The sequence below is a fragment of the Chiloscyllium punctatum genome, chromosome 1, assembly GCF_047496795.1.
Source record: "Chiloscyllium punctatum isolate Juve2018m chromosome 1, sChiPun1.3, whole genome shotgun sequence".
In the NCBI taxonomy this organism is placed as follows: domain Eukaryota; kingdom Metazoa; phylum Chordata; class Chondrichthyes; order Orectolobiformes; family Hemiscylliidae; genus Chiloscyllium; species Chiloscyllium punctatum.
In genome coordinates this window covers 110,791,256-110,813,188 of record NC_092739.1, presented here as the reverse complement: position 1 = coordinate 110,813,188, position 21,933 = coordinate 110,791,256, and the positions used below count along the sequence as shown (strand labels likewise).

The window sequence follows — 21,933 nt, the reverse complement described above, 5'->3', positions numbered from 1 at the left end:
TTTATATCTTTCCCCTCTCACACTAAACCTATACCCTTTAGTTTTGGACTCCCCCACTGCAGGGAAAAAAAAACCTTGCCTATTCACCCTATCCAGGCCTCTCATGATTTTATAAACTTCTATAAGGTCATCCCCCAGCCTCTGACGCTCCAGGGAAAACAGCCCCAGCCTATTCAGCCTCTCCCTATAGTTCAAACACTCCCAACTCTGACAGCATCCTCATAAATCTTTTCTGAACCCTTTCAAGCTTCACAACATCCTTCCTATAGCTTGGAGAGCAGAATTACACATAATACTTCAAAAGTGGCTGAATCAATGTCCTGTACAACTGTAAGATGCCCTCCAACTCCTATACTCAATGCACTGACCAATAATGGCAAGCATACCAACACCTTCTTCGCTATCCTATCTATCTGCGTCTCTACTTTCAAGGAACTATGAACCTACACTCCAAGGTCTCATTGTTCAACAACACTCCGAAGGACCTTACTATTGAGCATATACGTCCTGCCCTGATTTGCCTTTCCAAAATGCAGCACCTCATATTTATCTAAATTAAACTCCATTTACCACTCCTCAATCCATTGGTCCATCTGATCCCATTGTGCTCTGAGATAACCTTCTTCACTGTTCACAACATCTCCAATTTTAGTGTTATCTGCAAACTTGCTAACCATACCTCCTAAGTTCACATCTAAATCAATGTGGACCCAGCTCTGACCCTTGTAGCACCCCACTGTTCACAGGCCTCCAATCTGAAAAGCAACCCTCCACCACAACCCTCTGTCTTCTACCTTCAAGCCTGTTCCATATCCAAATAGCTAGTTCTCCCTTTACTGTGTGTGATCCAATCTTGCTAACCACGAATAACCTTTTCAAATACCTTACTGAAGTCTATGTAAATCACATCCACCACTCTGCCCTCATCAATCCTCTTCAACCTCTCAGAATAATACATGCTTCAATCAAGTCACCTTTTACTCAACTAAACTCTATCTGATGCAAGCCTTGCCTGTCCATTCCAGTTATTAGTTGAGTAAACCTTCACTGAACTACTTCCAAAGAATTAATATCCTTCCTGAAAGAAGGTAATGAACATTCTGCATTATAACTCCAGATATGGACTCACTAGTGCCCTGGAAGCATAATCTCCCTACTTTTGTATTCAAATCTCCTCATAATAAATAGTAACATTATATTAGCTTTCTTAATTTTTTGCTCTCCTAAACTTTTATGATCCATGCACTAGGACAGTCAGTTCCCTCTGCATCTCAGAATTCTGAAATCTTTCACCATTAAAACAAGAAGCTTCTTTTTTATTCTTCCTGCCAATATGGACAATTTCATGTTTCCCCACATTGTACTCCATTTGCCAGATCATTGTCCACTCATTTAACCTATCATACCCCTCTATGCACAGTCCGTTATGTCCCTTTAACAACTTTGTTTTTTTTCCCCAAGCCATTTTTGTTTCATCAGCAAATTTAGCAAAGATATCTTTTGTCATTTCATCCGAGTCATTTATAGAAATTGCCAAGAGTTGGGGTGCAGCATCAGTCCCTGCGTCAGACCACTTATAACATCTTGATAACCTGAAAAAGACCCATCTATTCCTTTTCTCAGTTTCCAGTTAGTCAACCAATCTTCTATCCATACCAATATGCTATCTTCTGCACCATGTGCTTTAATACTCTGCAAAAATCTTTGAAGTGACACTTTGTCAAATGCTTTCTGGAAATCCACATGCAGTTTATCCATCAGTTCCCCTTTATTCTGAGCATCACTCCAATAGATTTGACAAGTGTAATTTCCCTTTCATAAACATAGAATATAGGAATAGAAGTCAACCATTTAACCCCTCAAGCTTGCTCCACTATTCATTATAATCATGGCTGATCTTAAAAAAAGTACCCTGTTCCATTTTCTCCCCATATCCCTTGATCCATTTAGCCCTAAGAAATACATATCTAATTCCTTCTTGAAAACATTTAATGTTTTGGCATCAACCACGTTGTGTGGCAGAGATTTCCATAGGCTAACTAGTCTCTGGGTGAAGAGATTTCTCCTGGTCTTAGTCTTAAATGGTGTATCCCTTCTCCTTAAGAGTGTAATGCCTGGTTCTAGAGTTTCTAGTCATTGCGAACTTCCTTCTGTGTTAGCCTGTCTAGTCCTGTTAGAACTTTGTAGTTTTCTGAAATCACCTTCTTTCTTCTAAACCAAGGGTGCTTATGGTATAGTAGCATCCTTGCAAGACTAGTAATTTAGAGGCTCAAGTAATGTTCTGTGAACCTGGGCTCAAATCCTGCTATGGGAGATGATGGAATTTGAATTCAATAAAACTTTGGAGTTAAGAATGTAATGATGGCAATTAAACCATTGTCAGTGTTGGAAAAACCCATCTGGTTGCACTCAACTCTATAGCCAGAACATCCTTCTTAAAATAAAGAGAGGCCCTGTTCATTTGTAGCAAGGCATCCCTGCGCCAGTACTCAAATAATTTAGCTATGAAGGCTGACATGTCTTTTCACTGCCTGCTGTACCTGCACGTTTACTTTCAATGATACAAGGACACCCTAACCTTGTTGCCCTTTCCAAACCTATTGCCATTCAAATAATAATATGCCTTTCTGTTTTGGTTACCAAAGTGATAATCTCATACTTATCCAAATTATACTGCATCTGCCAGGCATTTGCCCACTCACTCATTTTGTACAAATCACACTGAAATATCTCTGCCCTTTCTTCAAAGCTTACCCTTCCACCCAGCTATGTGCTGTCTGCAAACATGGATATATAATACATTTAATTCCCTCAACTAAATCATTTTTTTTCAAAGATCCAACTCCTAATATTGACCCCTGCAGCATCCCACTAATCACTGCCTGCCACTCAGAAAAAAATTGGTTTATTGTCCTTATGCTAACCAGTTCCCTACTCATGTTAGTCCATTACATACTAATTTCTTATGTGGGACCTTATTGAAAACTTTCTGAAAATCCAAGTTGTGTCCTTATAGGTTTCCAGCAGATTTGTCAAGCATTATTTGCCTTTAATAAATTCATGCTGACTCTGCCTAATCCTGCTGATGTTTTCTAAGTACTTTATTATTAAGCCTTTTATAATGGAGTATAATATTTTCCCTACTATCAATGTCAGGCTAACCAAATCACTATTCCAGGTTTTTTTCTCTCTACATCCTTTTTTAAATAATGGGGTTACATTAGTTACCCTCCAATCCATAGGAACTGTTTCAGAGTCTATATAATTTAGAAAGATGACCATTACTGCATCCATTATTTCAGTGCACAATTAGACTGCCAATTATTCCTTCTCATTGCACAATATTTAACCTAAGATTACCTGTTCTCAGTTGGTTCCACAACATATTGATTCAGAAAACTATACTGTAAATGCTCCAGGAATTCCTCCTCTATGATGTTGTTACTGGATTGCTTTGTCCAATGTATATGCAGATTAAACACACCCATTTGAAGAACTGTGTCATTATTGCTTGTGTCTCTATAGCTTCCCCAATGTTCTCACTGCAGTTTGGAGGTCTATGTATAACCCCTACTATCATTTTCTACCTTTTTGTGTTTCTAAGCTCTACCAATGCAGATTCTACTTCACCAGAGCTAATATCCTCCCTCCACTTTGCATTGACATTCCTTTTAACCAGGGATGCTACCCCAATTCCTTTTCTTCTTTGTACTTTTTAAATACTGAATATCTCTCAGTATTCAGTTTCCAGTCCTGGTCACCGTGAAGCCAAATCTCTGTAATTCCAACTATATCGTATTCAGTTATATCTATTTTCATGACTTTATTGCAAAGTCATTCACTTTATTGCAAATGCTCTGCACATGAAAGCACAATGCCTTAAGGCTTGTCTTTTTAACATTCTTAGTTCCATTTCTGTTATTTTGTGCTGTGGCCTTGTTTGATTCTTGCCTTTGAATAATCTGCCTATCACATTTCTGGTTTTCCATCCTATTTTGATTTTGCCCTTGTTTCCCTTTCTTCTGTCTCTCTGTATCGGCTCCCAGCCCCCTGCCATTTTACTGTAAACCCTCCTCAAATAAAAAATTATTGACTCTGCCTGATTACTTTGAACTTACCTAAATTACATTCTATAACTTATTTAATCATGGCTTCTGACATTTTCCCTTTGGTAGATGTTAAGCAAACTGGCTCATGGTTTTCTGATTTTAGTCTCCCTCCCTTTTTCAATAAATAAGTTACATTTACAATCTTCTCATCCAATGGGTCCATCTTCATTCTGAAGGGAATTTCAGAAAATGAAAATCAATGCACCAACTGTCTCATTAGTGTCTTAATTTTAAACACTAGGATGAGGTCCAACATTATCCAGGCAGTTATCAGGTACAGCTCCAACAATTTGCTCTGTACCATTTCTCTGGATTTTGTGATTTTCCTCAGTTTCACTCTCTCTCAAACTTCCTGATTTATTGCTGCTTCTGGGTGTTACTCATATCCTATAACTATGTAGTCTACTTCTTGGTTAAAGGTTAAATGTCATCTGGCTTGTTATGTGAAGTAAAATTTTGTTTCTTCATGTTTATGTAAAAAAAAACTCCACCATGTATCAAACTTGCAGAGGTCAGCTGGAATGTTTTTGATAAATAAATAGCACATCACACTAGCATCACATGATTTACCTATTAAATCCCACAGAGCCATAGCTAATGTCAATGACTAATAATATGAGCTCACGCGTTTCTACATCGCAGCTTTCTGGAGATCAGTGTAAGTTTACATGTTAACGGTGGCATAGGATTCCATTAGATATTGACTGGGAATGTAGAATTATAATGTACAATTCATTTGGATAGTCTGATGACACAAAAAAAATTGAAAGAAGAAAATCTAATTGATTTCCAAAAGTATTTGAATGTGAAATTAGATTATAATTTCACTTACTCATTTGCTTTTGTCATTTTACATGACATACAATATTTCACATATAATTTTGTTATGTCTGTTATTAAAAATTAAATTTGGCAGACACAACAAGTGGTGAAGTGTAGTGCTTTGGTTGAAGAGCCAGATGTCATAACACTCTTATTGTACTTTAGCTACCTATACTGCATATCCATTGTATATGACTGGTAATCGACTAATATTGAAAAGCAATGTGGTAATTAGATTGAATCTGATCATTTTTATAAATCATGATAGGAAGCTGAAGCAGTTTCTATGAATAGAGGCAAAAACCTATTTGAGGCAAATGAACAACTGTTTATGATAAAAATTTCTAAATCTTCATATTCATGAGTATGCAAATAGAATGAAAGGTCTAGATTGCACTAGCGTCAAAGACATAAAAGATCATAATATGACTAGTTCGATTTCAGATTTCTCCATTTAAAGAAGCAGATATTTTGAAGATATGTATGGAAAATATATGGACTGAGATATAACAAAAGAGACTCTGAACCCATCCCAGAGTACTTAATTGAATCCGAGTATTTATTGATCATGTTCTCCTGTCTGCCATAGTTTACATAATGGCATATTGGGTGATGGAATGTGCACTTGAAATCATCACAGAAAGTGAGCCAGACCACTAAAGCAAAAGGAGGTACAGTCAAGCTTTCTATGAAAATCAAAGCTAGAACATACAAACATTTACAAATATGATCGTTTCACTAGATACAACACTGAACAAATCCTCCGGACGAGAAGGTCTGCTTTTACATTGGGATCAGCTAAATTTGCGTTTTTAAAAAAAATTATGTGTAATCGTATGATACCGGAATATTGACCTTCATAGTCTAGAAATGTAACAATTATTCGAAAATTAAATTTGAATTAGACCAAAAGTAATAGAAATGTCATCCATGGATACGATCATGAATTGTCTTCAAGTCTATAATCTTGCCATTGTAAATTTCCGAGAGGATTCATCAATTCTGCGAGCGACGTAAACGTCTAAGTAAACGGTTGGAGGAGTTTGGTTCCAACCGGTCTCCGAGATAGGTTTATTTTTAAAACAACTGCACTTTCAATTGCTGTAGCTGTTTAGCAGCAATGCACAGTGCTTTCACGACAACAGTGCACCAATCTGCTACACGGGTCACAGGGTCAATGAAAAGTAAACTAACGTATCTGAAATGTGATAAACATCTGTGTTTCAATGAAAGATATAATGTGTCCAATGTTTGCATTGCACAGTGACCGAACATGAGGAACAGACCAGCCTCACCCCCGGGCCGACCAACTGACAGAACAGAACCTCTTGACTACTTCAATTACTGCCTTCACGTCAAGGGAAATGAGTGCAGTCTCTTTCTCTATAATTTGTACAATCTATTCACCGATCTGTCTATCCATTAACGGATTAATCGCGTTTAAATCCAAGTTTTGAAATGTGGAACTTAAGTTTTCAGTCCTGTATCCCAGGGAATGCTTACCAGAGTGTTGGCTAGTTCGGCACTCGATACATTTTTGGCTCTTGCTCGCAAATCCTCCTGAAAGGTGAAATATTCGGGTTCCTCTGGCTCTCGGTTGGTCATGATCATCACCGACTGTAAAAACAAAAGAGAGCAGCGACATGTCGGTTAGTCTCAGCTCATTCTGCACTGTCGAGCGCTCAGTGAGAACAGTAGGGTGGTGCCGTCGTGTTCTATGGAGACTCAACACTTCCCTCAACCGAATTCCTAAATCCACCCAGAAACGACAGCCGTCAAACAAAAACAAAAAAAAATGCCGGGAATTTCACCATTCTCTGCAACTTCTTGTGCATTTGCGGGGTGACGCGAGGCATTGCAACACCATGCAAGAGATGAAGTTTCTTTGGAAATCGTAACTGGGGTTGTTCTGAGTGGCCGCGGTCGTGTTAAAAACAAATGCTTTAACAACGCCCTGCGAGAACTCGCACTCAAGCGAAGATGGAGATGTTATTCCACACACATTGTTACTTAATGCTGGCTAGTTGCTGTTGCTTGGGGGCAATTGGCTTTAAATATCCGGAGCTATGAATTAAAGGCAGAGAATGGGTGTTAGGGTGCAGTTTCCTTCAGGATGCAACTGAATGCCAGAATAAATTGGATGGGCGGAATGGCTCACTCCCACCCGGCCCCTTTGGGAAATCGTAGCTTTTGCAAACGATTTGCAAGCTTTTGCCTGTCGGCGCAAGAACCTGCTGCAGGAGATAATGACAGGACACACTGTCGCCCAGAAGGATTTGAGATGAGGAGAAGGAAATGGATGTACTTTGAAGGCCTCTTTGAGGAGCGACTCGCTGCTGTGGTTCATCTTCCAGGGTTTGTGAGACTCTGTCAGCGACCTCAAATTCAGGCTCTCGGCGAATACATCCAGGTAGAAAAAAACATAGTCTCCCCCAGTCATTCCTTCTCTCTGCGCGTAGAACATGATCTGACGGAAATCTTTGAAAGGGAAACACAGATAGGCAACTGGAAAGGGGGAAGAAAAGGCATTTTGTCAGTCCAAGTGCTGATTTCACCACTGGTCATCATTTACCGCGCTACCCAGCAATGTCGAAAGAAAAAAAAGATTTTATTTTCCAATTATGACATTCTCAATCAGAATTGTATTGGGTGATTTTTTTTTTATAAAGTTAAGCGCTTCTATTTAATTGGTGTCGAGAGGTTAATGCCTTGCACACACACGGGGAAGTCACATTCTCAACTGATGAAGCCCCCACTGCTTTTTTAAAAACTCTCTCTCACTGGCTACTGCTCTCGATGTTAGTGCGGTGTCTTTTTTTTTAACTGTTTATTGCTATGAAGGTCTGTTAACAAACAGGCGATGGCAGTTATGTATGTGTGGAGGGGGGAGGTGAGTATATGCCGTCTGCAGTGTGCTCACTAACTCGCCCATGATGGTGTACCATCTCTGTGCCCACTGCCATGTCCACACATGATGCCACATTGTAAGCAACCGATTATCTATCCAGGGGGCAGTTCCAGATTGACACTGTCGTGAAGTGTTGCAACTTTCTTTTTGGACTCCCCCACCCCGAGACGGCTAATTGCTTAAAAGCGGATACCGAACGGGCAGGCAGGGTGACCAGATGGGTTCCTACACGGTACCATTTGCGGTGGGATTTATCAAGAGCGAGGGCGACCTTCTCTTCCCAGGGAGAACGGCAACGTTGGCATTAAACTCAACAAATGTGTCCCGTCCAAAACAGGAAAATGCCCCCCCCCCTCCCCACTCCACCCCCAGCAATCCGCTTTCTGACAGAGGGACAGGATAATTTAAGTAGATTCAGCAGACCCAACCCGGGGTTGGGGCATGAGTCGTGGGATGCAGGACCAGAATCAAATAAAGCAATAAGGGTTTTGCTTTTGTCTAAAATGTCAATAAAACGGGGGTGGGGGCGCGGAGGGGGAAAAAATGCAAACTTAACGGTTAAGGTGTAAAATGTGACCGAAACTTGGAGACCTGACCCCCCCCCCCCCCCATGCAGAGTGGAGCTTGGGGATAGAGTGCAGACCCGGGTCTTAGCCAGAATCGAGAGGGCAATATTACAATATTAAAGCAGTTTACTGTTTCCATCCACCCCCCCCCCCCCCCTCATCAGAGGTAGGGGCTCTGCAAACCCACTTACTCCGTGCATTCTCTTTAATGAACTGTACAATGTCAATGATCGTCGCTTGGTCCAGCTCGCCTTTATCCACAGATTTGGCTTCCACGCTGAGGTTTGTAAACTCGTCCTTCAGGGTTGTGTAGATCCCCTCCGTCAGGAAGAAGTAGGGCCGATCGTCCGTCTTGATGTCCTGGAAGACCAGCACGACCCTCGAGGTCCAGTTGAAGGTCTCATGGAGCTGGGCGGTGAACGCTCCGAGCTTGGTGAAGACCGGCCCGGTGCGGATCACCGTGCTGTAGTCGCCGGTCTCGGAGAAGCCGAAAGCCGATGCCCCGGCGGTGACCAGGGGCAGCCCCCAGTGGCTGGCGAACCGAGCCACCGGGGCGGTGGTGTAGGTGCAGCCGGGACCCACGAAGACGTCGGGGTCGTTCTCCAGCTTCAGGTCCACGGCGAGCAGAGGGGCGAGCGAGTCGGCGCAGCGGCCGTCCAGTTCGCTGCTCTTGAACTTGTAGGTGAGCGCGGAGCCCGGCAGGAGCTGCCTGTCCCGGTTAATCCTCTCGATGGCGAGCTGGATGGCCGGGCCGACCCGGGGCCAAGCCCAGGCGTACTCGGTGTTGTTGTGGGGCAGCACGATAGCCATGTTGATGCTCTCAGGGGGACTCTGCGATCGGGCCGGCCAGCTGGCGAGGTAGACAAAAACGAAAAGACATACCACCCGCATGGTTCAGGCACACCAGTGGTTTGTTGTCATGCAACCTGTCGAATACTCTCTTCCCAAATCCTTTTTGGTATGTTGTTTAATCTTGGTGTGCTCGACGCTGGCACCAAGAGCAAGGGCTCTAACATGTAATTGACCAAGGGGGGGGGGGGGTGGGGGGAGGGGAGGTGGGGTGAGGGTGAAATTGACCAGGGAGTGAGGGAATTGACGAGAAACAGTCAAACATGTGCTTTCCTCCTATCCTCTCCACACACCCCCTCCCTCCCTCCCTCCCTCCCCACCTCCACCAGCACCAGTTCTTGTTTTCCTCACTTAGCCAGTCAGTCAGCAGCGCCTCTCCGTTCCTCCCCGTTCAGACCGTACTCACACGAGGTTTCTCCTGCTCGCCGCTGTCCCGTCTGGGTGACATTTCACCAGACCTGCTCTATTCATCTTCTCTTTACTTCCCCCCTCCCTTCCCTCCCCCACCTCCCCACCCCACCCTCTCGCTCGTCCCTCGAACCACATCGATCGCTCCAAGGCAGAGAGAGAGAGAGAGAGACAGAGTGAGTGAACAGAGGGGGGAAGAGAGCCCTCCCAGCCTCAGTTATTACCATAGCGGGCCTCCGCTCGGCTGCGATCAGTGCCTTTTCTCTCTCTCTCTCTCTCAGCACGTCAGCGAGAGGCTACACAACCTCCAACACTCAGGACTAAAGCGCCATCTGCCAGAGCAAAACGCCACCTCCACCCAGACCCGGCTTTCCTCCCAGCCAAACTCCTGTTTAATACAGTGCCAGGTTAAAACACACGCGCACACACATACGAGATGGAAACAGCGAATGGATATAGAAATCGCATTGAACTTGTTTAAAATCAGGACCGCTCCTGTCAACGGATTCCTCCCGGGAACTTGCAAGGAAATTCCAACCGGCGGGTACCGAGAGACACAGTGGTTGTTCTGTGGATAATTGTGACTGACCGGCCGGTGACAGTTTTTCTCTGACTGTCAGGGAACAACCAGCTCGCTGCCCCTTGGACAAGAGCGGAGCAGGGTGATAACAGTTACAAACCAGAGAACCAACATGTTGGGTCATCCTGAGACGCTGCCGCCCTTCATGGAAGGATAGCTGACGATTTACAAACACTAGGATTGCTACTGGACAAATGCAGAACCGTCCCCATACCCTTTATTTTATTTCGCCTCCAGCTTGACCCCCCCAAAGTTTAAAAAGTAAAGGTATGGAAGGTCGGCGGAATGTGGGATATATCAGGTGGCTTTTTAAAAGGTTGCCGACTGTCAATTGTGATCGCCGGGAAATGACTGCGCGGGCAATCTGGAGAGGGTTGATGTCTTTTAACAGCACGGACTGGTATGGTTTCACTGTTCTAACCCGGTCGATACACCGAGTCTAATTGCATTTAGTCATTGACGGGAGAGTGATAGCCAGTATGTCGGCCGCCGCATTGAGAATAACACACTTGTAATGATCGTTTTGAGTCAACTATGCAGTGAGCACGGGACTCGGACGCAACTAATACCGGGAAACCTGGACAACAAGAGCGGGAGAAAACTATTACCAGGGAACTTGTTCCTGCTAAGTGCCAGCTTTACTCCTGGCTGTACAGTCCCTGCCTGCTTTAAATCTGGACTCCTGTTTTTTTTTACCGCCGCCGCCTCAAACTGTGCGCTCACTTTTCTCCCAAACGCATAGCAACATTTAGCACTCAAAATGCGACAAATACTCCTTTAGACTAATGTTTGTGTGTGTTGTCAAATGTCTGTGAGTATGATATAACCCCAGCGAGTTTCCAGAAACTGTTTTCGGTTCTTCCTGCAATGGAGGGGAAGCGCCACCGAGACGAGACCGGGGAGAGAACTGAGGTTACTCCAGAAAAGAAATAATTTTTTTTTAATTCGCATTTAACTGTCTGATAAAGGTGTGCACGCACCGCAGGACGACAGCGGCCGCTTTGAAGAGAGCAGTTGAATGTAATACGGACGGACTCAGCTTTTCACAGTACAATGGGGCGTGTGGTAACTGATATCGGTAAAGGATGAACAGTACGGGGAAAACCGAGAGCATTTCAACGATAGCTAATTATTCGTGACTGCCTGTTTACCACAAACGTCATAAAAAACACGTCGATATTAACGATGTTGAATCTCAATTTGTTAAATTCAGATTTCTATTTCGATTTTCTATTGTGACCTTATGTTTTCGCTATTTAACAAACGCGACTGAACGATGTAAGGAGTTAAAATGGAATTAGTCAACCTTCAGTTCGTAAACGGCTAGCACTGAGAAGTAGGAAATAAATCACCTCTGACTGATGGATTAAAGGGGGGTATCCTTGCCCACCGGTGCCCCGTTCCCAGTTTTTCACCATATTTATTCTTAACGTGGGTGAATGAATAAAGAACTGCACTTTCCGATTACACTAAAGACATGAAAGTATATTCTGTGGATGCGTACTTGAAGTTACAATGAGAAATAAACCGATTAAATGGAAAGAACAGTGGTTGATTGAGTTCGTTGTGGAGAATTGTACAGGATTGCATTAGGCAATTAGAAACACGCCATTCAGTCCTGTCAATCTGGACTGGCATTGGTGCACCGCTTAAATTTCCTGCCATCATTCCTGAGTTAGCAATCTGTACAACCCCCTCCCCCCTGCCTTTACCTCATGTATTTATCTAGCTTGTCTTTAAATGTATCAATAGTACTTGCTCTAACTACATCTGTTCTTACGGCTCTGGGCAAAGCAATTTCTTCTGAAACAAAAAGTGCAATTGCTGGAAAAACTCCACAGATCTGGCAACAACTATGGATAGAAAGCAGGATTAACGTTTCGGGACCAGTTACCTGACATCAAAAGTTTTTTTTTCTGAATTCCATATTTGATATTTAGGACGTTATCTTACATTAATAGCCTCTGGTTTTGTTCTTCTCATTTGTGGGGACATTCTCTGCAGGTTATAGTGCTCTGTTAAAACCTTTCATAACTTGAACGACCACCAATCGTTTCGCTTCAAGGAAAAGGGCAAGTCAGTCCATTCCTGATGAGTATAACCTTGGCATTCTGGTATCACCCTCCTGAATCAATTCGCCCCTTGTCAGTGTCTCTTTACGATTAGGCAACCCGAATAACATGGAAGTGTAAACTCAAATTTGATAAGTGCCAATTTCGCCTTAATGATGAACTTCTGGAGTCAGTAGAAGAGCAGGGGTTAGATACTCTACTAAATAATTTTAAAAAGCTACAAGAAATAAACAAAACATTAACAGGCTGTTAGTCGTTGTCTCAAGAGGAATGCAGTACAAACAGGAGGAAGTTATACTTCAGTTTTATCCATTTGGAATTTCCGCATTCTGTGGTGGATACCAGACTTTAAGAATGATGCTTTGATCTGAGCGAGGCTGCAGGGTAGATTTACCAGAGTGTTAGGGGGGCTTAGATATTCAGATGGTCATAATGCTTTACCTAAACTTCAGAGGTTGAAGGCTAATCTCACTGAAGTGTTTAAAATGTAAAACATCCATTGGGTAGTTGGGGAGAAATGATTTAATCTGGTAAAGAATGGCAAAACAAGGAGGCTCATTCTTAAAATGGGAGTCTGCGCATTGGGGAGTGAGATAAGGGAACAGTGACATCAGGAAACATTTATTAACATGGGAAGTAGAGAAAGTTTGAAATTCTCTGTCCCCATCCACCCAACCACCGCTCCACCGAAAACAAAAAATACTCTGTGGTTGTTGAATCGAATAAACTCTCTAAGACTAAGCTGGAAGACGTTTGGCAGGAAATAAAATTGAAGTACATATCACTAATGATCCAACCGATGGTGGATCAGACTTCAGGGCTGACTCACATATTTTCCTTTCTGTATGTCGAATAATTTGGAATAAACTTGCAGTTCAGATTGCTTTATCCTGTTCCCTGTGCTTGGAACCACCTGTATTTAATGTTTGCATGTTGTTATTCGGTATATGTCTGCACATGTACAGTTTGTTGTCATTCAGTGTGTATGTGCGCCCACGCATTCGGCGGAGAGAGTAATTCCGTAAAAGGACAAAGAGACCAGATAAGTTGATTTTATCCGGTCCGGACTCTGTTGTTTATAAAAATCAAAAATATGTCTGGAGTCTCGCTTCTTCAACATCTGAGTCAAATACCTGCCTCGCACCCAGTTTAAAATTGTTTTGTTCATAGTACCGCGCCGTTTTACTTTGCGTCAGCCAGACTATTGGCTGTGAACTCTCTATAAATGTATGTGTGTATATATAATATATATATTTCAGCATAGATAGCTAACAGATCGTATTTACTCACTTTGGATCTCCTAGTTGCTCGCAGAAATCTGATTGCATTGTTCATAGTACAGTTCATGTTTAGACTCTTTTCCATCGTCTGCAAATTAGTGCCAGTTTTTACTGTTATTTATTGATTAAAATGCCGTTCTCATCTGCAGTAGTATTACTTGCATGGGGTATTTTACTTCCTGAAACTTGTTCTCTTTTTAAATAATGATCCCGGGACGGTAATCAGAGGGAAATACAGACTCGGCGCATTTGCTAAACAAAAGGAACATTAAAGTGACACAAAATCACTGCAAATTATACGGTTATGCCGAGAGATTATCCGGTCATAATCAGTAACAATCTGAACAAATACGCTTTAGCTCTGAATGGAACTGCAGGGACAGGTTGTTATGAGCAGGAATTTGTCTCTAAACAGTTGAAAATCAGGTTGGCATTTTTCAAAAATATTTTAATGGTATCGTCATTTTGCCACAACCTTTCGTCTGCTCTTTCGTTTCTAGTCCGACTCTGCCATCTGATGGCCACGAGCAAGTTTGCTTCACGCGGGTGAGCTCCGTTTGGTTAATACCGGCAAGACATGCAGAGCTTTGGATCATTTCACCCAATCCCGGTAATACCTCGTGATATATGTTTTTATCATTTTCGTCACGCACTTCAATACTGAAGTACATATCGAATTTAACATGTCTTTAGAAATTATTTGCAGTGGTCCTAAGCCATATTTTACTAATCATTACTGCCACCTTACGGTTAATAGAAATTATTATCCTAAATTAAATTATTTCAGTTGAAACGACATTTCAAAATATGAATCGCATTCCCTAGGATTAATAGAATGGACTAGTTGGCACGGCGTTAGTGTCCTTGACTCTGGGTTCAAATTCTACATAAAGAAATTAGGATTTTTTAAAATTTCTGATCAATTGATATCTCCAGTTGCTAAAATAATGGACGGCTATCCAAATATTCGTGTTGAATGACGCAACATACTGTTCACAGAAAAAAAAAGCTGATCATGATATTTGGATCAAAATGGTTACAGTGTCTGTTCTTTCAAGTCTGGCAGTTAGACATATTACATACCATGATTTAGAGATGTCGGTGTTGGACTGGGGTGTACAAAGTTAAAAATCACACAACACCAGGTTATAGTCCAACAGGTTTAATTGGAAGCACACTAGCTATCGAAGCGACGCTCCTTCATCAGGTGATTACATACCGATCACTTCGTCAGAACTATCAACATCTTTTCTCCACCAGCACTTGTCCCCGCACTTCTGTCTCCCAAACTATAGCCTAAATGCTATCCCCTCCATACTTCACCAGCTCTGACGAAGAGTCATCTGGACTGGAAATGCTAATTTGCCTCCCCAACCACCCCTTCCTATGGATGGTATCTGACCCGTTGTGATCTCCAGCGTTTCATGTTTTCAGTACAGATTCCAGCCTCTGCAGTAATTGTGCTTCACTGCTCCTTTGAAGTAAAAGGCAGTTGCCGTTTTCCAGAGACAAACAGGCACAAGGGCTTGCACCTATAAACATAAGAGAGGCAAATGAACTGTTTATTTGCGTGTTTTTGGTGTTGGTTGAGATATAAATGCTTGTCAGGATACATGGAGAATTCCCCTCCGCTTCTGTAAATTGTTCCATAGGATCTTTTACATCTATTTGAATGGGCAGATTCTGGGACTCCTCCTCCCCCAAAACCCACATTAAATCGCTTGCACCAGCACAGCAATAGTGGCATTGTGGTGACTTTACCAAACTAGAATCCAGAGGCTGTAAGGATTGTTCACTCAAATCCCATTTGGAATTTTAAATTCAATTAATGAATATGGAATTAAAAATCATCAGATTGTTGTTACAAATCAAAATCTAGTTTATTATTTTGGTAGCAAAACAGGCAGGCAAGATTATAATTTGAATGGTGACAAATTAGAAAAGAGGGAGGTGCAAAGAGAGTTTGTACATCAGTCACTGAAAGTAAACATGCAGGTGGTGAAGCAGGCAAATAGCAAGCTGATGAGAAGATTTGAGTACAGGAGCAGAAATGTCTTGCTGCAATTGTACCAGGCCTTAGTGAGATCACACTTGGAATACCATGTGCAGGTTTAGTCTCTTTATTTGATGAAGGATGTTCTTGCTGTTTGAGGGAGTGCAGTAAAAGGGTTTCCAGACTGATCCCTGGGATGGCAGGACTGATGTATGAATAGAGGTTGAATCAGTTAGGATTATGTAAAAACAATAACTGCAGATGCTGGAAACCAGATTCTGGATTAGTGGTGCTGGAAGAGCACAGCAGTTCAGGCAGCATCTGAGGAGCAGTAAAATCGACATTTCTGGCAAAAGCCCTTCATACAGGAATACAGGCAGAGAGCCTGAAGGGTGGAGAGATAAGTGAGAGGAGGGTGGGGTGGGGAGAAAGTAGCATAGAGTACAATAGGTTTGTGGGGGAGGGAATGAAGGCGATGGTGGGGGGGAGGGTGGAGTGGATAGGTGGAAAAGAAGATAGGCAGGTAGAACAAGTCCGGACAAGTCATGGGGACAGTGCTGAGCTGGAAGTTTGGAAGGTAAGGTGGGGGAAGGGGAAATGAGGAAACTGGTGAAGTCCACATTGATGCCCTGGGGTTGAAGTGTTCTGAGGCAGAAGATGAGGCGTTCTTCCTCCAGGCGTCAGGTGGTGAGGGAGCGGCGGTGAAGGAGGCCCAGGACCTCCATGTCCTCAGCTGAGTGGGAGGGGTAGTTGAAATGTTGGGCCACAGGGCGGTGTGGTTGATTAGTGCGGGTGTTCCAGAAATGTTCAGTTAGGATTATGTTCACTGCAGTTCAGAAGAATGAAAGGAAGTACCAAAGAAACCTCTAAAATTCTAACAGGATTGCATGTGGTCGATGCAGGAAGGAAGTTCCCAATTATTTCAGAAGATTTCAGATCCAGGGGTCACATTCTAAGGATATAGTGTAAACCATTTAGGACTGAGCTGAGGACCTAGACAATGGTGAGTCCATGGATTTCACTATCACAGAAAATAGTCAAGGCCAAAACATGATAAGATTTCAAGAAGGTGTTGAATATAGGACATAGAGCTAAAGCGATCAAAGGATCTGGGGGAAAGCAGAACAAGTTATTGAGTTGATGATCAATCATGAGCATAATGAAGAGCTGAATGGCCTACTCCTATTCTTACTTTTGAGGTTTCTAAGTTTAATGCCCTTCATGGAAGGATATTTATCCTCTTTACCTGCCAAGTCTGGAGGTGATCCCAGTCCCACGGCAATATACTTACATAGCTCTTAGCTAGACTTCTGAGATGCTTGCAAATGACTACAGAAAAGACAAGAAGCAATACTAGATGATGAAGCGCCCACCTTGGAATTTGGCACTGGATTCATAACGGTACAATGTGCCTAGCTAACTCTGCAAAAGTTGTCCTTACTAACATTTGAGGGCTTGTTCCAAAATTGGGAGAACTGCCCCACATGACTGTTCAAACAATGGCTTGATATGCAATCATACTCATTGAATCACAGTTCCCAGCTAATGCCTCATGGATCTGCATCTCTAACCCAGAGATATCACCACAGTGATAGGACAGTCAGGAGGCAGTTGTCCTGGCAGTCCTCAACATTGATGCTGGACCCCATGAAATGTCATGACATCAGGTCAAACATGGTAATGAACCATGTGGCTAATTGCCACTTAACACCATCTCCTTCCTTTGCTGATGAATCAACATTCCTCTATGAAGAATGCCAGGAGGAAAAAATCAAAGAGACTAACAAGAGCTCAGAATTTACTCTGAGTAAAGATCTTCAATGTTCATTATTAAGAGTGGCTTCCTTGTAATGCTGCTGACCGAGGCTGAAAGAACGTATGTGCTCAACTGAGCCTGTAGAAGGAAAGGTGGGAAAAATAGACTTCACCTCACCAGTGTTCATGTGGCTGATGCATGATTCATCTGCTCATGACTGTAATGGAATGAGTAACTACTGCACCATCCTTGAAGAGACAATGCCTTGTTTTCACACAGAGGATAGAGTTCATCATGCTAGCACGATCACTGTGCTAGGTAAGATAGCACAATCTGTTATCTCGTCGCCCAGCACATCCCTCACTCTACCATTACCATTAAATGGTGGGTTCAGTGCAGAGTGCAGGAAGGCATGCCTGGAACAGCACCAGTCACACCTAAGAATTAGGTGTAAACCCACTGAAGCTGTGGCACAAGTCCACATGCCCAAATGCACAAGAGATAAAGCAGGAGCATACTCTATTTAGTGCGTTTATAGATAATCTTGGGCTTCAAATCCTTATTGACACCCACTCCCCATCCTCCTTAATTCCCTGAGAGTCTAAAAATCTGTGTATCCCCGCCTTAAATATAGTAACCAATGGAGTATCTATTACTTCTGGTGGAGTGAATTCTAAAATTTTATGAACTTTTGAGTGAAGGAAATTCTTCTCAGTTCAAATTTTTACCCCTTAATCAGAGACTGTTCTCAATTGTTCCAAATATCCCAGCCAGCAAAATTAAGCTATCAGGGTTTATTCAGCTGAGACTCTTCTTTATCTTGATTGTTTCAATGAAATCATCTTTCATTCTTCTAAATCATTGAAAGTACGGACCTAATTTACTCGGCCATACGCAATAAGACAGTCTTCTAATCAGTAACCAATTAGATTAGATTAGATTACTTACAGTGTGGAAACAGGCCCTTTGGCCCAACTAGTCCTCATCAACCCTCCGAAGAGCAACCCACCCCCCTACATTTACCTCTTCACCTAACACTATGAGCAATTTAGCATGGCCAATTCACCTAATCTGCACATTTTTGGACTGTGGGAGGAAACCGGAGCACGCAGAGGAAACCCACGCAGACATGGGTAGAATGTGCAAACTCCAGTTGCCTGAGGCGAGAATTGAATCTGGGTCTCTGGCGTTGTGAGGCAGCAGTGCTAACCACTATGCCACTGTTACTTGAACTATAACTGTACTTGCACACTAAACAACAGAAGCAGCTGGAAAAATGCTTGCTGAGCAAAATGCTCCTGCAATCACAGAATTGTTACAGTGTAGAAGAAGGCTATTTGTCCTATTATGTCTGCATAGGTTTTCTGAACATGTTGGCTTTAGACAAATCTGCATTTTTCCCTGTAATCCTGCACATCAAAGTTGGTGGAGTTGTGGATAGAGAGAAAGGGTAGCAAAGAATTCAGCAGGATATCAATCAGCTGGAAAGGTGGGCAGAGAAATGGCAGATGGAGTTTAATCTGGACAATTATGAGCTGACGTATTTTTGGAGATCAAATTAAAGAGGAAAGTATACTGTAAATAGCTGCACCCTTAGAAGTATTGATATACTGAGGGATCTTGGGGTCCAAGTCCACATCTCCCTGAAAGTGGCAACATAAGTGGATAAGATGGTAAAGAAGGCATACTTTGCAGGCTTGCCTTCATTGGTTTGAGCACTGAGTATAAAGTTTGGCAAGGCATGTTGCAGCTGTATAAAACTTTAGTCAGGCCACATTTGGAGTATTGTGTGTAGTTCTGGTCGCCTCACTATAGGAAGAATGTGGAGGCTTTGAAGTGGGCAAAAGAGGTTTATCAGAATGTTTCCTGGATTGGAGTATATTAACTAGAGGTTGGACAAACTTGGATTGTTTTTTTGTTAGAGCATCAGAGGCTGAGGGTGACCTGATAGAATCATATAAAATTATGAGAGGCATAGAGAGGGTGGACAGTTGGGATCTCTTCTCCAGCATGGAAATAGCGACATGGGTTCAAGGTGAGAAAGGGAATGTTGAAAAGAGGTGTGTGAGGAAACCTTTTTACAGAGAGAATAGTAAGTACTTGGAAAGCGCTGCCAAGAGAGGTGGTGGAAGAAGTAATGAACATAATGTTGAAGAGGCATTTAGACACACACATAAAGAGGCAGGGAATAGTGGGATCCAGACCTAATGCAGACCGATAGGATGAGTTTAGAGTAGCATTGTTGTCAGCACAGACACAACGGGCTGAAGGGCCTGTTCCTATGCTGTACTCTTTTATGTTACATGTATTCAACCTGTCCTTGTAAGAAAATTCTTCCATACCTGGAATGAGTCTAATGAAACACGCTAGTGAACCACCTCCAACATCTATCTAACTTAGATGAGAGGATCAAACCATCATCAGTGGTCTACCAAGTGCCTTGAATAGTTTTAGCAAGATATCCTACTTTTATACTCCATTCCCTTTGAAAGAAAAGCCAACATTCCATTTGCCTTCCTGATTTCCTTGTTGAACTCGGAGGCAAGCTTTTTTGCCATTTTTGAATGATGATCTTCCGAGTATGATATGCTGTACTTTAGGAGATCAGTTGTTAAGGAATGGTATACAGTTCAGCATTGATGTACAGAGGAATCTTGGGATTCAAGTACATAGCCTCCTGAAAATGACCATGCAAGTAAGTAGGATGGCAAAGAAAGCATATGGCATGCTTGCCTGTATTGGTCAGGGAATTGAGTATAACAGTCTGGAATGTGCTGCCACGGGTAGTGATGGAGGCAGATGTGATAGGGGTGTTTAAGGGACTTTTAGATAGTCTTATGAATATGCATGAACGAAGAGATATGGACCAAGAGAATTGACATTACAGGCCTTTTTCTTGCCCAAAACATCAATTCTCCTGCTCCTCGGATGCTGCCTGACTTTCAGCACCACTCTCTTGACTCTGATCTCCAGCATCTACATTCCTCACTTTCTCCCAGATATGGACCAAGGGCATGCAGAAGGGATTGGTTTCATATGGCGTCATGTTTGGCACACCATTGTGAGTGGGAGGGCCCGTTTGTGTTGTACTATTCTATGTTCTTTGTTTTAAATCCCTCTGTGCTACAACTTTCTGCAATCTTTCACCATTTAAATACATTCACCCATTATTTATCCTGCCAAATCACACAACCTCACATTTTCCCATATTATGTTCCATCTGTCAAGTTTTTGCCCACTCATGTAACCTGCCTAAATCTCTCTGCAGAATCTTTTTGTCATCCTCATCCTTCCCACCTATTGTAGTATTCACAAACCTGACAATAATACATTCACTTCCTTTATTTAAGTCATTAAAATATGTTGTAAATAATTGTGGTCTCAGCACTGATCCCTATGACACTCCATTATGAACACCTTGGGCTCCTAGTTTATTAAGTTGTGTCACATATAGAACATAGAACATAGAACAATACAGCGCAGTACAGGCCCTTCGGCCCTCGATGTTGCGCCGATCAAAGCCCACCTAACCTACACTAACCCACTATCCTCCATATACCTATCCAATGCCCGCTTAAATACCCATAAAGAGGGAGAGTCCACTACTGCTACTGGCAGGGCATTCCATGATCTTACGACTCGCTGAGTGAAGAACCTACCCCTAACATCAGTCCTATATCTACCCCCCCTTAATTTAAAGCTATGCCCCCTTGTAATAGCTGACTCCATACGCGGAAAAAGGTTCTCACTGTCAACCCTATCTAACCCCCTAATCATCTTGTACACCTCTATCAAATCACCCCTAAACCTTCTTTTCTCCAAAGAAAACAACCCCAAGTGCCTCAGCCTTTCCTCATAGGATCTTCCTACCATACCAGGCAACATCCTGGTAAACCTCCTCTGCACCCGTTCCAGTGCCTCCACATCCTTCCTATAGTATGGCGACCAAAACTGCACACAATATTCCAGAAGCGGCCGCACCAGAGTCTTATACAACTGCAGCATGACCTCAGGACTCCGGAACTCAATTCCTCTACCAATAAAAGCCAGTACGCCATATGCCTTCTTCACTGCACTATTTACCTGGGTGGCAACTTTCAGAGATCTGTGTACATGGACACCAAGATCCCTCTGCTCTTCCACACTACCAAGTAGTCTACCATTAGCCCAGTAATCCATCTTTTTATTACTCTTACCAAAGTGAATCACTTCACACTTAGCTACATTGAACTCCATTTGCCACCTTTCTGCCCAGCTCTGCAGCTTCTCTATATCCCGCTGTAACCTGCCATATCCTTCCTCACTGTCTACAACTCCTCCGACTTTCGTATCATCCGCAAACTTGCTCACCCAACCTTCTAACCCTTCCTCCAGGTCATTTATAAAAATGACAAACAGCAATGGTCCCAAAACAGATCCTTGCGGAACACCACTAGTGACGGCACTCCAAGATGAATCTTTGCCATCAACTACTACCCTCTGTCTTCTTCCAGAGAGCCAATTCCTAATCCAAACCTCCAACTCACCCTCAATGCCATATCTCTGTATTTTCTGCAGTAGCCTACCATGGGGGACCTTATCAAACGCCTT

At 42.7% G+C, this 21,933-nt stretch overlaps 1 protein-coding gene and 1 long non-coding RNA gene across 2 annotated transcripts in view; one reads left to right on the top strand and one right to left on the bottom strand.

Moving 5' to 3' along the window:
* The window catches only part of npr2 (natriuretic peptide receptor 2), a 183,308-nt gene extending 173,876 nt beyond the window's left edge, over nt 1-9,432 (bottom strand). Inside the window, exons 1-3 of the mRNA XM_072572008.1 lie at nt 8,597-9,432; nt 7,237-7,436; nt 6,435-6,548 (exon numbers count right to left, since the gene is read on the bottom strand). Of these exons, the coding sequence (XP_072428109.1) occupies nt 6,435-6,548; nt 7,237-7,436; nt 8,597-9,296 (1,014 nt within the window). The 5' untranslated portion in view covers nt 9,297-9,432. The remainder of the gene's footprint in view (nt 1-6,434; nt 6,549-7,236; nt 7,437-8,596) is intronic.
* Nucleotides 9,433-9,523: 91 nt separating this feature from the next.
* LOC140478695 (uncharacterized) overlaps nt 9,524-21,933 on the top strand; it is a 79,181-nt gene continuing 66,771 nt past the window's right edge. The window contains exons 1-2 of the long non-coding RNA XR_011960845.1: nt 9,524-13,541; nt 14,095-14,204. This is a non-coding gene — a long non-coding RNA (uncharacterized lncRNA). The remainder of the gene's footprint in view (nt 13,542-14,094; nt 14,205-21,933) is intronic.